Source organism: Brassica rapa, chromosome A05, assembly GCF_000309985.2.
Source record: "Brassica rapa cultivar Chiifu-401-42 chromosome A05, CAAS_Brap_v3.01, whole genome shotgun sequence".
In the NCBI taxonomy this organism is placed as follows: domain Eukaryota; kingdom Viridiplantae; phylum Streptophyta; class Magnoliopsida; order Brassicales; family Brassicaceae; genus Brassica; species Brassica rapa.
Window position 1 is genome coordinate 17,804,378 of NC_024799.2, and position 12,177 is coordinate 17,816,554.

The 12,177-nt window shown below is 37.5% G+C and overlaps 2 protein-coding genes across 2 annotated transcripts; both read left to right on the forward strand.

Moving 5' to 3' along the window:
- The first annotated feature begins 1,627 nt into the window (after positions 1 to 1,627).
- On the forward strand, positions 1,628 to 2,884 carry LOC103868929 (acyl-CoA-binding protein). Its single transcript, XM_009146981.3, has 4 exons — positions 1,628 to 1,842; positions 2,267 to 2,384; positions 2,498 to 2,560; positions 2,629 to 2,884. Exons 1-4 carry the CDS (start codon positions 1,831 to 1,833, stop codon positions 2,712 to 2,714), a joined length of 279 nt encoding a protein of 92 aa, XP_009145229.2. The 5' UTR covers positions 1,628 to 1,830; the 3' UTR covers positions 2,715 to 2,884.
- A 262-nt stretch (positions 2,885 to 3,146) lies between these two features.
- On the forward strand, positions 3,147 to 4,526 carry LOC103868930 (pentatricopeptide repeat-containing protein At1g31790). Its single transcript, XM_009146982.3, has one exon. The coding sequence runs from the start codon at positions 3,199 to 3,201 to the stop codon at positions 4,435 to 4,437; it is 1,239 nt and encodes a 412-aa protein (XP_009145230.1). The 5' UTR covers positions 3,147 to 3,198; the 3' UTR covers positions 4,438 to 4,526.
- The last annotated feature ends 7,651 nt before the right edge of the window (positions 4,527 to 12,177 follow it).

The following is a 12,177-nucleotide window of genomic DNA, read 5'->3' on the forward strand; positions in this document are numbered from 1 at the left end:
CATCATAATTTGTACAATCAATTTTCTTAGATTCATCTCATCATACTCACCATTTTACCATTTTAATTACATAATTTTACATGAGATTTTTCACCCTCCCCGGTTATTTTCTCTTTATTTATAACTATAATATAAAGTTATAAACTATATATATATATATATTATAAATTAATATTTTATTTACCTTTGAAATCTAATGATTAAAAATAGAACATAATTCAATATAAATATATGATTCTATTAATAAATTAGCAGTTACAAATTTGAAATTTCTAGAAATATCAAAAGTCATATATTAGTTAATTATCTTTCAAATGACATCTATTTCTAATATTTTATTGATGAGAATATTTTGGTTGAGGTGGATAGTCTCAAAAGCCTTGAATTTAGTCCCTTTTATATAGTAGGATAATATTATAAAATAGCTTTTAGTGTGAAATTTAGTGTTGTGATTAGAGAAGAAAAAAAATTAAATGCTAGAACTACACTAAAAGAGTATAATCTAATTTATTAAAATAGAATTTTATTTTTTATCTACTGTTCAAAAGTTGTCAATTAAATTTGGACCTATCATCTCTTTTAGTAAAACAGAAATATTCGGTTGTACCTACCACAAATATCTATTTGTGTGTGATATATATTTTAATATATAAATTATAATCTACCTAATGAAATCTAACTAAATAATATTTTTTATTTTTCTCCTATACACGTTTGGTTTGAAAAAATGGGTATTGGTTTGGAAAATGACATACATTCATATCACTTCAAATATAGTTTTTTACTTTCATAATGTGTTGCAAATAAAAATAAAATTTCATAAAAAATACATGTACATTTTATTTAAATATTTTTTAAATATAAACTATATTTCATATTACTTCAGAATTTCTAATACAATTGAAAAAATTACTTCAAATTTTCTAAACAATTTATATAAATTATATGTTTTCATAGCATATTAAAAAAATCAACCAAATTATAAAAACTTATCCAAAAATTGTAACAACTCAAATATTTTATACAAGATTATGATAAAAAAGATAACATTAAATATATTTTCTTTTACTGACAATTTAAGTTTATGAATAAAATCATATCCGTTTGGACGGGTCGGAATCTAGTTTTGACACTAAAATAGTGTTATGGGTTCGAGATGTCCTAAACTGAATTCACTTAGAGTATTATGAGGTCCGTAGAACACAATTGAGTTTTTAACCTTAACTTAATCATAAAAGTCCGTTAATAAAAATTTATATATGTTTTTGTCTGTAATTTTCTTAGTTTTTTTTATTTTTAAATAGTTTTAATATTTATTAAAAAATATAAAATATCAAAAGTCCAAAATTGGGAAGATGTGAATTTATGACATAAGGTCTTAAGTACAAAGAAAACAATAAAATCTTTTTTTGGTTAAAAAAAAAAATTCTTTCTTCCGCCCACGGGATTAAGTCAAGGTGTCTGAGTTCACGTGTGTATATCTAAGAGCAAAATTATTTGTGGGATGAAGAGAAAGAAGGAGAGAGTCCCTTGTTTTGCTTTTTTTTTTTTTTTTATTTGGTCATTAAAGAGTAAGAAACATCCCTTAATTAAGGGCTTTTCTCTTCTCTTTCTTCCCCGGTTCCTACATCTTTCTCCTAAGAGATGCCTTAAAAGACTCCCAATAATATTGCCCTAAGATTTTTTTTTTTAACCCTAAAAACAATTAATATAATTTTTATTTCAGAGAGCCTCGCCGATGTATAAATAACAATCGCGTAGTCCTCGACTTCTCCGTCTTACACTGATTTTATCTCCGCAATTTATCTCAACTTCTGACGTCTAATCATCATGGGTTTGAAGGTACGATCAAATCCATATGGACCTATTTCAATCTTTGTTTCGGTTTATATTCAGATCTAAGTGTCTCGTTTATCATTTCATATATAATTTAGACAAGTTTGTAATCCATCTCACCGGTTAAGCTTGTGTTAGGTTTGCATAGGGGTAATAAAAGTTCGAATCTGAGTTAGGTTTATGCCTTGATGTCTTTTCACTTACTGTTATCTGATGATGGTATTGTAGGCAATTAAGATTTGTTTCTCATGACTTATCATTTCATATATGATTCAGACAAGTTTGTAATCCATCTCACCTGCGAAGCTTGTGTTAGGTTTGAATAGTGTAATAAAGATTGAATCTGAGTAGGCTTAAGCCTTGTGTTGAGTTTGATTTGATGGTGCTGTAGACAATTAAGATCTGGTTCTGTTGATTTATAAATCTGTAGGAGGACTTTGAGGAGCACGCTGAGAAAGTCAAGAAGCTCACCGCGAGCCCATCGAACGAGGACTTGCTCATCCTCTACGGTCTCTACAAGCAAGCCACCGTTGGGCCAGTGACCACCAGTTAATATTATTACCCTTTTTTTCTCTCTGCACGCCTTAAGAAAGCTTCATTTTAAGATCCTGCGGTTTGCTTCTTGGTTCAACCTCTTCTCTTTTTTTTTTTTGATTCAAAGGTCGTCCTGGGATGTTCAGCATGAAGGAAAGAGCCAAGTGGGACGCTTGGAAGGCCGTTGAAGGTAATCCGCTTCATACTGAGTTGCTACTGGTTTGCTTGGAACTGACTTGTGATTGTTTTGGATGTCAGGGAAATCAACGGACGAAGCCATGAGTGACTACATCACTAAGGTGAAGCAACTCCTTGAAGCAGAGGCTTCCTCCGCTTCAGCTTGATGGTGATTTATCAAGTGCTCTTATGCAGTAATTCTATCTAAGCTTCAAATAAGTTTTAGCAGAAGACTTGGTTCTTTACTTCTTGTGTGTTTTCTCTATCGTTAAGAATCTTGATGCAAAATTGAAGTGATGTGTGCATTTTAGTAACGTATACGCATTATCTCTTTTAATGTCGCTGTTAATCAAACTCGTCGAAATATTTCACACCTCTATAAACAGTTAAACCACAAAACACACGCCCCTCAGTCCACAACGGTAAGTGATGTCCAGGCGCAACCGCTGCGCGTATGATAATGGGCTTTTATTTTGAGCAATTTATGGGCTTTTATCGAGCGATGAATTAGTGCCAGATTCATATCTTAATCGAGCCGGTTAACTTACAAACCAAACGGACATAAAATTAGTGCACGCTGAACCGAACCGGCGTAGCTTCTTTAGTTTGTTCGTCTTCTTCTTCCTCCCTCCCTGCTAAAGAAATTACAGAATGAGAACTCTGGAATTAGCTTTATCGCCACCTCCGGCCTCTTTAATTCCTTCTTTCAAACACTCCACCACACAAAGCGTCGGAATCGATGTGAAGACCACCTTCGATGCTCAGCTTCTCCTAAGGAGACCCAAACACCAAAGCCCAGAACCCGTCGTCGTCCTTCAACCACATATTGCGATAGACAGATCTCAAATTCCAATTCCTCGTTACTCGACTTCCGATATTCTCCGAATCATGGACTCTCTGTCTCTACCTGGTAACGAAGACCTATACTCGTGTCTCGCCAAGGAATCAACCAGCGAATGCGATCAGCGTGGAGCTTACGAACTAACAGTTCATATCATGAAGTCAAGTGTAAGACCCAGAACGACGTTCCTCAACCGTCTTCTCCTGATGCACGTGTCGTGCGGTCGTCTTGATACGGCACGCCAGGTGTTCGATAGAATGCCTCACAGAGATTTTCATTCCTGGGCTATCCTTATCCTCGGCTACATTGAGATGGGTGATTTTGAAGAGGCTGCTTTGCTCTTTGTTTCTATGTTGAAACACCAGAACGGTGCTTCCAAGATCACGCCTTGGATCATGGGCTGCGTTCTAAAAGCGTCTGCTATGATCAGAGATTTGGGTTTAGGGCAACAGGTACATGGCTTGTGTCAGAAGCTAGGGTTTATAGAGGAACAAGACTCATGTCTCTCGGGTTCCTTGATACGCTTCTACGGGGAGTTCGGATGCTTGGAAGACGCTAATCTTGTGCTGCACCAGCTCTCCAATCCTGACACCCTTGTTTGGGCAGCCAAGGTTAGTAACGACTACAGAGAAGGGGAATTTCAACAGGTGATCCGCGATTTCATAGAAATGGGTAAGCACGGGGTCCAGAAGAATGCTTTGGTATTCTCTAGCGTTTTGAAAGCAAGCACATGGGTCAGTGACGGTGGGAGAAGCGGTGGAGGAGTGCACGCAGATGCTATAAAGCTCGGGTTTGACTCGGATTGTCTGATCCGATGTCGGTTAATTGAAATGTATGGCAAGTATGGGAAGGTGAAAGATGCAGAGAAGGCGTTCATGAGTAGAGAGGATGAGACGAATGGTAGTTGCTGGAACGCTATGGTTGCGGGTTATATGCAGAATGGGTGTTATATTGAAGCCATCAAGCTTCTCTATCAAATGAAAGCAACTGGTATAACAGTACAGGATAGACTCTTGAATGAAGTCAAGCTCAAGCCCACCTTTAGATAAATAACAAACATTAGTTAAAGAAATTGATGAGCTTGATATGTAAATATACCTTATATATTAATTGAATAGCATTGCAACATTCTTTTTTAGCCACGTGTCATTATTAAAATGATTTTTGGAATTTTTTAAAAAATTAGTTGGTTCATCTAAACGTATATTGTACAAAAATATTCTCATTTATTTTCTTAAACAAAAACTACGGAATTACTTAATATGATTTTCCAATCATTACCCAAAAGGAAAATTTTTCTTGGGCTGATCTTTGTTTTCCCAAAGCAAAAGGAGGTTTAGGAATTCACAAATTGTGCCACTTTTCACGAATTTTTGCTCTAAGCCTCATATTGCATATATTTTCTCTTTCTGGGTCTCTTTGGGTGGCTTGGACGCGGCAGTACCTCTTGCATTATGGGTCATATTGGGATGCTAAAGACAATGTCGCTGGATCTTGGGTCTGGCGAAAGTTGTTAAAACTCAGACCTCTTGCCTTTGGATTTCTCAAAAAATTGAAGTCAACAATGGTGGATCTGTATTATTTTGAACAGATAATTGGCTTGGGACGGACAGACTGATAGATGAGACATGGGTGATTGGAACCCGTTATTTGGGATTTCAACGGAATGCTACTCTTTACGAAGCTGTACTTAATTATGAATGGAACCTCCGGAGTCGTGGTCGCAGAGTTTATCCACATCTATACGCTAGGATATAGTCTATGCATCCGCCGGACGCCGAATCTGGCACAAACATTGCTACTTGGAAACATGGACAAGATGTTTTTAAACCGGCTACACAGAAATTGGAGCACATGCGAGTTCGCAGAGAGACAGTCTCTTGGCATAAACTTGTCTGGTTCTCCCAAGCTATTCCACGGCAAATCATTTATGGTTTGGTTAGCATTTCAGGACAGAATATCAACTGGGGTTCGAATGAGGCAGTGGGTCATAATATAGGGCTGTGTTTTCTGTGTCGAAAGGGATGAGAGTATAGATCACATTTACTTTGTGTGTCTTTTTACATTTACTATCTGGCTGAAGAAAGCAGGCGGGCTACTTGGTCATTCTACTACACCAAATTGGTATGATACAATCACCATACTGCTTGCTTCTAATCAAGGCAGACTTAATGACATCCTAATAAAGATGTTGTTTCAAGGGTTAGTATACTCGATGTGGAGAGAGAGAAATTCTAGAAAGAATGGGGGAGTGGGAGCTACGGTGGATGTTCTTGCTTGCGCTAATGACAGATCAATTCGAAACTGCATTTCATCTCTGCAGTATACTGTAAATTACAAGCTTGAAGGGTTGTTACGAAGATGGTTTGCAGTCAGCTCTTGCTGACACAATTATATTTTCCTATCTTTTTTTTTAAATTAGCTCACTGCCTCTTCTATAGATAAGATAGAACACAGATTACCTTGTTAATGTTCTTCCTACATTACTAGGGTGCGGGTCTGCGAATAAACAGATTTAATATAAATATATTTGAAGTTTGGTTGAAATTGTGACAAAAATAGTTAATATGTTCTCAACTAAAATAACATTAGTTTCAATTTTTTCTCTTACAATTTTTACTGTTTAATATATTATTCTTGTTATAAATCATTTACTTAGTACCGGTAAGGAAATGTCGAGAACTTGAAGAAAGCTGTGAGTATTTTTAATTGAAACCAAATTGAGCGGTTCTTATCCCATCATATGTTGGTATTAGTGAGATTAAATAATGTGTATAGGTACCATTGGAGGTTTCTGTTGAGATCATAATGAAGATTTTGGGTGACAAAAGTATTGAAAGGCTCCTGGGTCTGGTGGAGCCATGCCCGACTACTGAATTCGTCCTACATTGGCACCTGCAGTAAGGATTTATATCTTTAGTTAGATTATTTTGACCTTTAGCCTGTGGTATTATGCAGATACCTGAATTTCGAGTACCTAGTGGTATGATCAGGGGCATTTACAAACGACGGGTGAGTGGGTTGATTAAATTATGTACGGAACGTAGACCAGCCGTCGTTATGTTAAGGTGATATGTATGCCATGGAAAAGGATAATATGTTTATTAATTTGAGGAAAGGAAATTGAATGTTAGCATGATGAAGTAAGATGAGGAACATGAAAGTTATCCACTTATTATTTTAGTTTTGATTGAACTCGAAGGTGGGATGCAGAAGTTGATGAGGACAACTAATTTTGTCATCAACTCGTGTTTGTTCTTAAAGCCGCGTATCTTGCATCGCAAGTGCTGAGCATGAAGCTGACTACCACAGTCATCATCATTCAAAGAATTAAAATATGGTAATTGTTGTTTATGACGCAAGTGGTGGGGACAACTGTGTACTCCTCTAGTGTTATAACTATTAAGAGTCATACTTATTTGTTGGAGAGATCATTATAGAGTCTAATTTCTAGTACGTGTGTCTCTTACTAAAACATGTGAACTAAGCTATAATATAAATATTTGGCCACTCTTTTAAAGCCTTGACTCTTTAGGTGTTTTTTAAAAATGCATGGCTTTCAGACTTCATACCAATGAATAAAGAGCGTGTGCTAAGATACTCCTCTTGTTCCAACCATTGTGAGTCGTGGGTGGTTTTCGGGTCGACTTACCATTACCGGCATAAATAGGTTGTAAGGTTCTTTTCGACTTAGTGTTGTCTTCAATGAGTGTGTGCATTCTAAAATATGTCAATGTCATATTAAAAGCTTCAGATGTTCACAAACAGAGAAAACAAAAAAGTGAAAAACAACACAATATTTAAATAGATAGTTCACTAACTGTCCTATCCTTTATTTGAAAACATAATCTGAGTGAAATAAGCAGAAGCCTCGGTGAAAATGTTGGCTTAGTTTCTCGTTAGTGCTAGATTCCAGGACTTCTTCGATGGATTACCTTCTGGTTAAACTTGGGGCACGTCACCAACATCCTTATTTATGGAATCCTCCTGCTCAGTGTTTGGTACTGTTTCCTTTCCTCAACAACTGGCTCGCATCCATCTCCTGCTTAGAGGAATCACCAATATGAAACTTGCAAGAAGCACAATTTGCACCATTCATATTATCATTAGGGTTGTTTCCCCCACCCTATCGAGGAACAGATAACTTGTATTGACTTATATGTGGTGCAAAGGCAGGTCCTGGAATTCTCAACAATGTCCTCAGGAATTGAGGGAGCTGGTAGCTGCTAGGGTCTTGTTCACAATGACCCTGAATATGGTTTAAACACGCATTAGCAAATGCCAATCAAATAACATGGAACAGTGTGGTTCGATTGTATTGTATGTTGGGCACTAACCATAGGATTCTCAACCTCTGTAGTCCTAACACCTGTGAGCTTAGTCATAGCTTAATCGCTGCATCTTCACCTGACTCCACCAGCAGCTCAACACGGTATCCTAAAAAGCTTGTATATTCCCATCCGAAGTACTTGGTAAGTACAAATAATAGAAAGCTCTATGCTAATAAGGATATATTAAGGGGCATGCGTATAGAGAACCTGACAACTCTAACAGCAGTTGCATTAAAACATGAACTGCAAGTGAAAGATGAAATTCCTCGTTGGAGCTTCTTGTAACACATATGTAACACCATCCATTGGTAGAATCAACTGAACAAATCTTGACTTTGCATAGGAACTCAATAGACTAAGTAATTACGAATAACCAATGCAATACCAAAAAAAATTGTAGCTAGGAATATTTTTGTAGTTGGAAACATACCTGTGGGGGTGACTCCAGAACGTAGTGAAACCGCTTCTAGCTTCTTCACACCGGTGGAGTAGGAGGACAACCTGGAAAATGGTTAGTATTGTCTGAATGGACAAATACATGAAAACACATGCTTTTAAATCTTAATAAGTTTAAAAGAAGCACTTTGCACATCAAAGACATATAAACAAACATGAAAAAAAAATAAGGGAAAACCATATACATAACAACAAACACGTAAGAAAGGGGAACATATACCTGATCATCAAGAATCAGAGTAGGCGTGCCACAACCGTTTGAGTACAACGCTCTGGCTTCAACTCGGAAAGCGATATCGGGGAAGCTGCCATAGTTCTTGGAAGGATGTTTCTGAATTATGAGTTATGAGGAGTGAAGAATCTGTGGAAACCATCTATCCGGAGACGCCAATTTATAGGTTCGAAATTGTGGAGAAGATGAAGAGGACGGAGCCCATGAAGTAGTGACGTAGTGGGGATCGACTTTACTGCTATCGTATTCAAGGGAGGTGCAGCCGTTTCTCAGATCTAAGCGTATATTAAGATGGGCTTTTAGCTTAATGAGAACAATATTCATGTCTCCAGTTCGACGTTAATTTATCAGTAGTATTAGAGGCCCAAGACGAATAAATGATACGTGGTGAGCCGGACACGTGAGAGAATCTTGTTCTTTATATTATAAGATGATCAATAAATTTGATATTCAATCAATTTTTTTTTTTCCCAATAACCCTCCTTAATTATTTTTGTTAATATGGGCGGCTTAAAGTTAATTAAGGATATTGTAAGGGTGCAAAAAAGTAAAAATAATGTATTAAAAGTACCAGATTTGAGTTATTTCCCATGGATCTTATGGTACATCTGGAAGAATTGTAATGATAAATTTTTTAATAACAAAGTTAGGGATCCTCCTTATATTCTCTGCACTGTAGAAATTGAAGGGGTGTTATGGGCCGAATCCCAGACTAAAGAAGCAACATATAGGGAGTCTTCCCATGTTGGGACCCCTATTTTACATGGGATAGATCGATGTTGTGTTGATGGTGCATGGAGAGAACAAGATTCCTTCACAGGACAAGGATGGTTTTACAGAAACGAAAGATCCACTGATACTATGATGGGTGCAATGTCTATTCGCAGGAGTCTATCACCTTTACATGCAGAATGTGAAGCTTTGATATGGGCGATGGAGTGCATGAAGAACCTACATATCTCAGAGGTGGTGTTTGCAACCGACTGCTCACAATTGGTGAAGATGGTATCTACACCAACAGAATGGCCGGCATTCACTACTCACATGGAAGAGTTTCTACGATGTAAGGATTACTTCCCCAACTTCTTCATTCAACATATTCCAAGGGCACAAAACACAATGGCGGACAAACTAACACGAGGTGCTAGAGACCTGCCTTCTACTATGGTTTATGTTGATTTAGTTCCACCGAGATGACTCTCGCGGCCGGAACCGATTTAGTTTAGTTTCTTTTGTTGAAAAAAAAAAGTAAAAAAGGGCGAAAACAATGGTGGACGAGTTGTGCTAGGTACTACAACACAAGATGATGATTGAGACAAATAATGATTACGTCTACAAATAGTTCAAGTGGGTTTTACGGCCCGACCAGACTGGTGTATATCCTCGAAAACACACGCTCGTGCCTTTGTTTATATGACTATTTAGGCATTTAAGTATGAAAAGATTATGGTAAACTAATTAAAAATAGTATAAAGATATGAAATCATGATTTTATTTGTCTTGTACCAATATTGTATCGATAATTAAAGTGTCGTTATTTGAATTCGAATTTCAGTGTCTGCGTCTATAAGTTGCAGACAACAAATTTTATGTTTTAAAAGAATTTATTAGTGACAAAAATGTCATGAATCAACAACTCAAAAAGTAAGTTGTTAAGGTTTAATTTCAAAGATTTTGTTTTCAGGATTAACCTAGCTTCTGGTAGTCCTGAATCCTGCGGTCGATAGTACGGGACGTGCTTAAAGCGCTAACAGATTTCAGGTTCAATTTATTTATTGCCCAAAATTAAGTCATATTATTTTTCAACGTCCATACAAATATTGAACTTTGATTTTAACTTATTTAAATATCCGAAAAGATAATCTATCCATAGACTAGATTTCTCTCTAAGAATTAGTTTAGTCTCTTCTATATATCCGAGATACTCCCAAATTGATAAAAAAAATCTAGTTTGCTGGTGTATTTATCTACGGGGATAATGAAGGAATGTTATCTCATGCGTGGTTTTAAACATCACTGATGAGCATATTTTAAATTCATAAACATCACACAGACAAAACAGTAAATAGTCAATCTAGGCCACATTCACGATCACGACGAGGATCGATTACTGTAAATGGTAACAACATTTTTCTTCTTAACCACGTTGGTATTGTCGGATGGTACAGTGGGCTTAGAAAGATATTAAGCACCTCAGTTTCAAAAGCTACCATTTAGATTTACCCATTTGCATGGTTACACTGCGTGGATATCTAATTCTCACGTAGAATAATCGGGCTTACACACGCCATGTAATTACCACGTAGAATAACCGGGCTTAGGAACAAATGCAGTGGTCCGGACGGCTACTCTTCGGAATTCTTTAAAGCTTGCTGGAGTATTATTGGCCCTGAGATTACACAAGCTGTCCTGGAATTTTTTTCTTCAGCAAGTCTCTTAAAGCAATGGAACGCTACAACGCTGGTCTTAATCCCAAAAATTACAAATGCAGCGTCTCCATCGGACTTCAGACCTATCTCTTGCCTTAATACAATCTTCAAAGTGATCTCTAAGCTATTGGCAAGGAGGCTCCAAATGGTCCTTCCAAGAGTTATCTCCCAGTCTCAGTCAGCGTTTATGCCAGGTAGATTACTTGCAGAGAATGTCTTGCTGGCTACTGATTTGGTTCAGGGATACAACACAGCTGCGTCAGAGCCAAGTGCTATGCTCAAAGTGGATCTGCGCAAAGCTTTTGATACTCTCAGATGGGACTTTATCATTGGGACTCTTCGAGCTCTTTCCATCCCGACAAAATTCATCCAATGGGTCCATCAATGCTTATCAACTGCCTCCTTCACCATCTCTGTAAATGGCAGTAGCAGTGGATATTTCAACAGCTCAAATGGCATCAGGCAAGGTGATCCTATGTCACCATATATCTTTGTGCTTGCGATGGAATCTTTCTCAAGACTCCTGCTGTCGAGGTATGAATCCGGCCTTATTGGTTACCATCCAAGAACTGCTGATATCAACCTTACTCACCTTATGTTTGCGGATGACGTAATGATTTTCTTCGATGGAAGCAACAATTCACTTCATGGGATCTCAGACTGCCTCGACGACTTTGCTTCTTGGTCTGGCCTCACTATGAACCGAAACAAGACTGAGCTATACACTTCGGCTCTGAATGAAACTGAAGAATTGGCTGTTTCAAATTTCGGTTTCAACCGTGGCTCTCTCCCCATTAGATATCTTGGCCTACCACTGATGAGCAGGAAATTGAGAGTCTCTGATTATGATCCTCTACTGCAAAAGCTGATAAATACTTTCAGGGGTTGGGCTGTTAAGACCTTATCTTTTGCAGGAAGATTGCTACTGCTAAACACGGTGATATCTGGTACAGTTAATTTTTGGATAACAACATTCATGCTTCCAAAAGCCTGCCTCAAGATGATCGACTCTCTCTGTTCTCGATTCCTATGGACAGGCAACATAGACAAGTTCAGAAGCGTCAAAATAGCTTGGAGCACATGTTGCCTTCCGAAAACTGAAGGGGGGTTAGGCCTGAGAAGTTTTGCATCTTGGAATAAAGTTCTCTTATTGCGTTTCGTTTGGATGCTTTTCTCTGGAAGTAAATCTCTGTGGGTAACTTGGCATTCTCATTATCACCTACAAGGCAAGAACTTCTGGGCATTATCTGAAACAATCCATCAGTCTTGGGTTTGGAAGCAGATTCTTAAGCTGAGGCATCTTGCTCTTCGTTTTTGCAAAGGGGTCCTTAATTCAGGCTC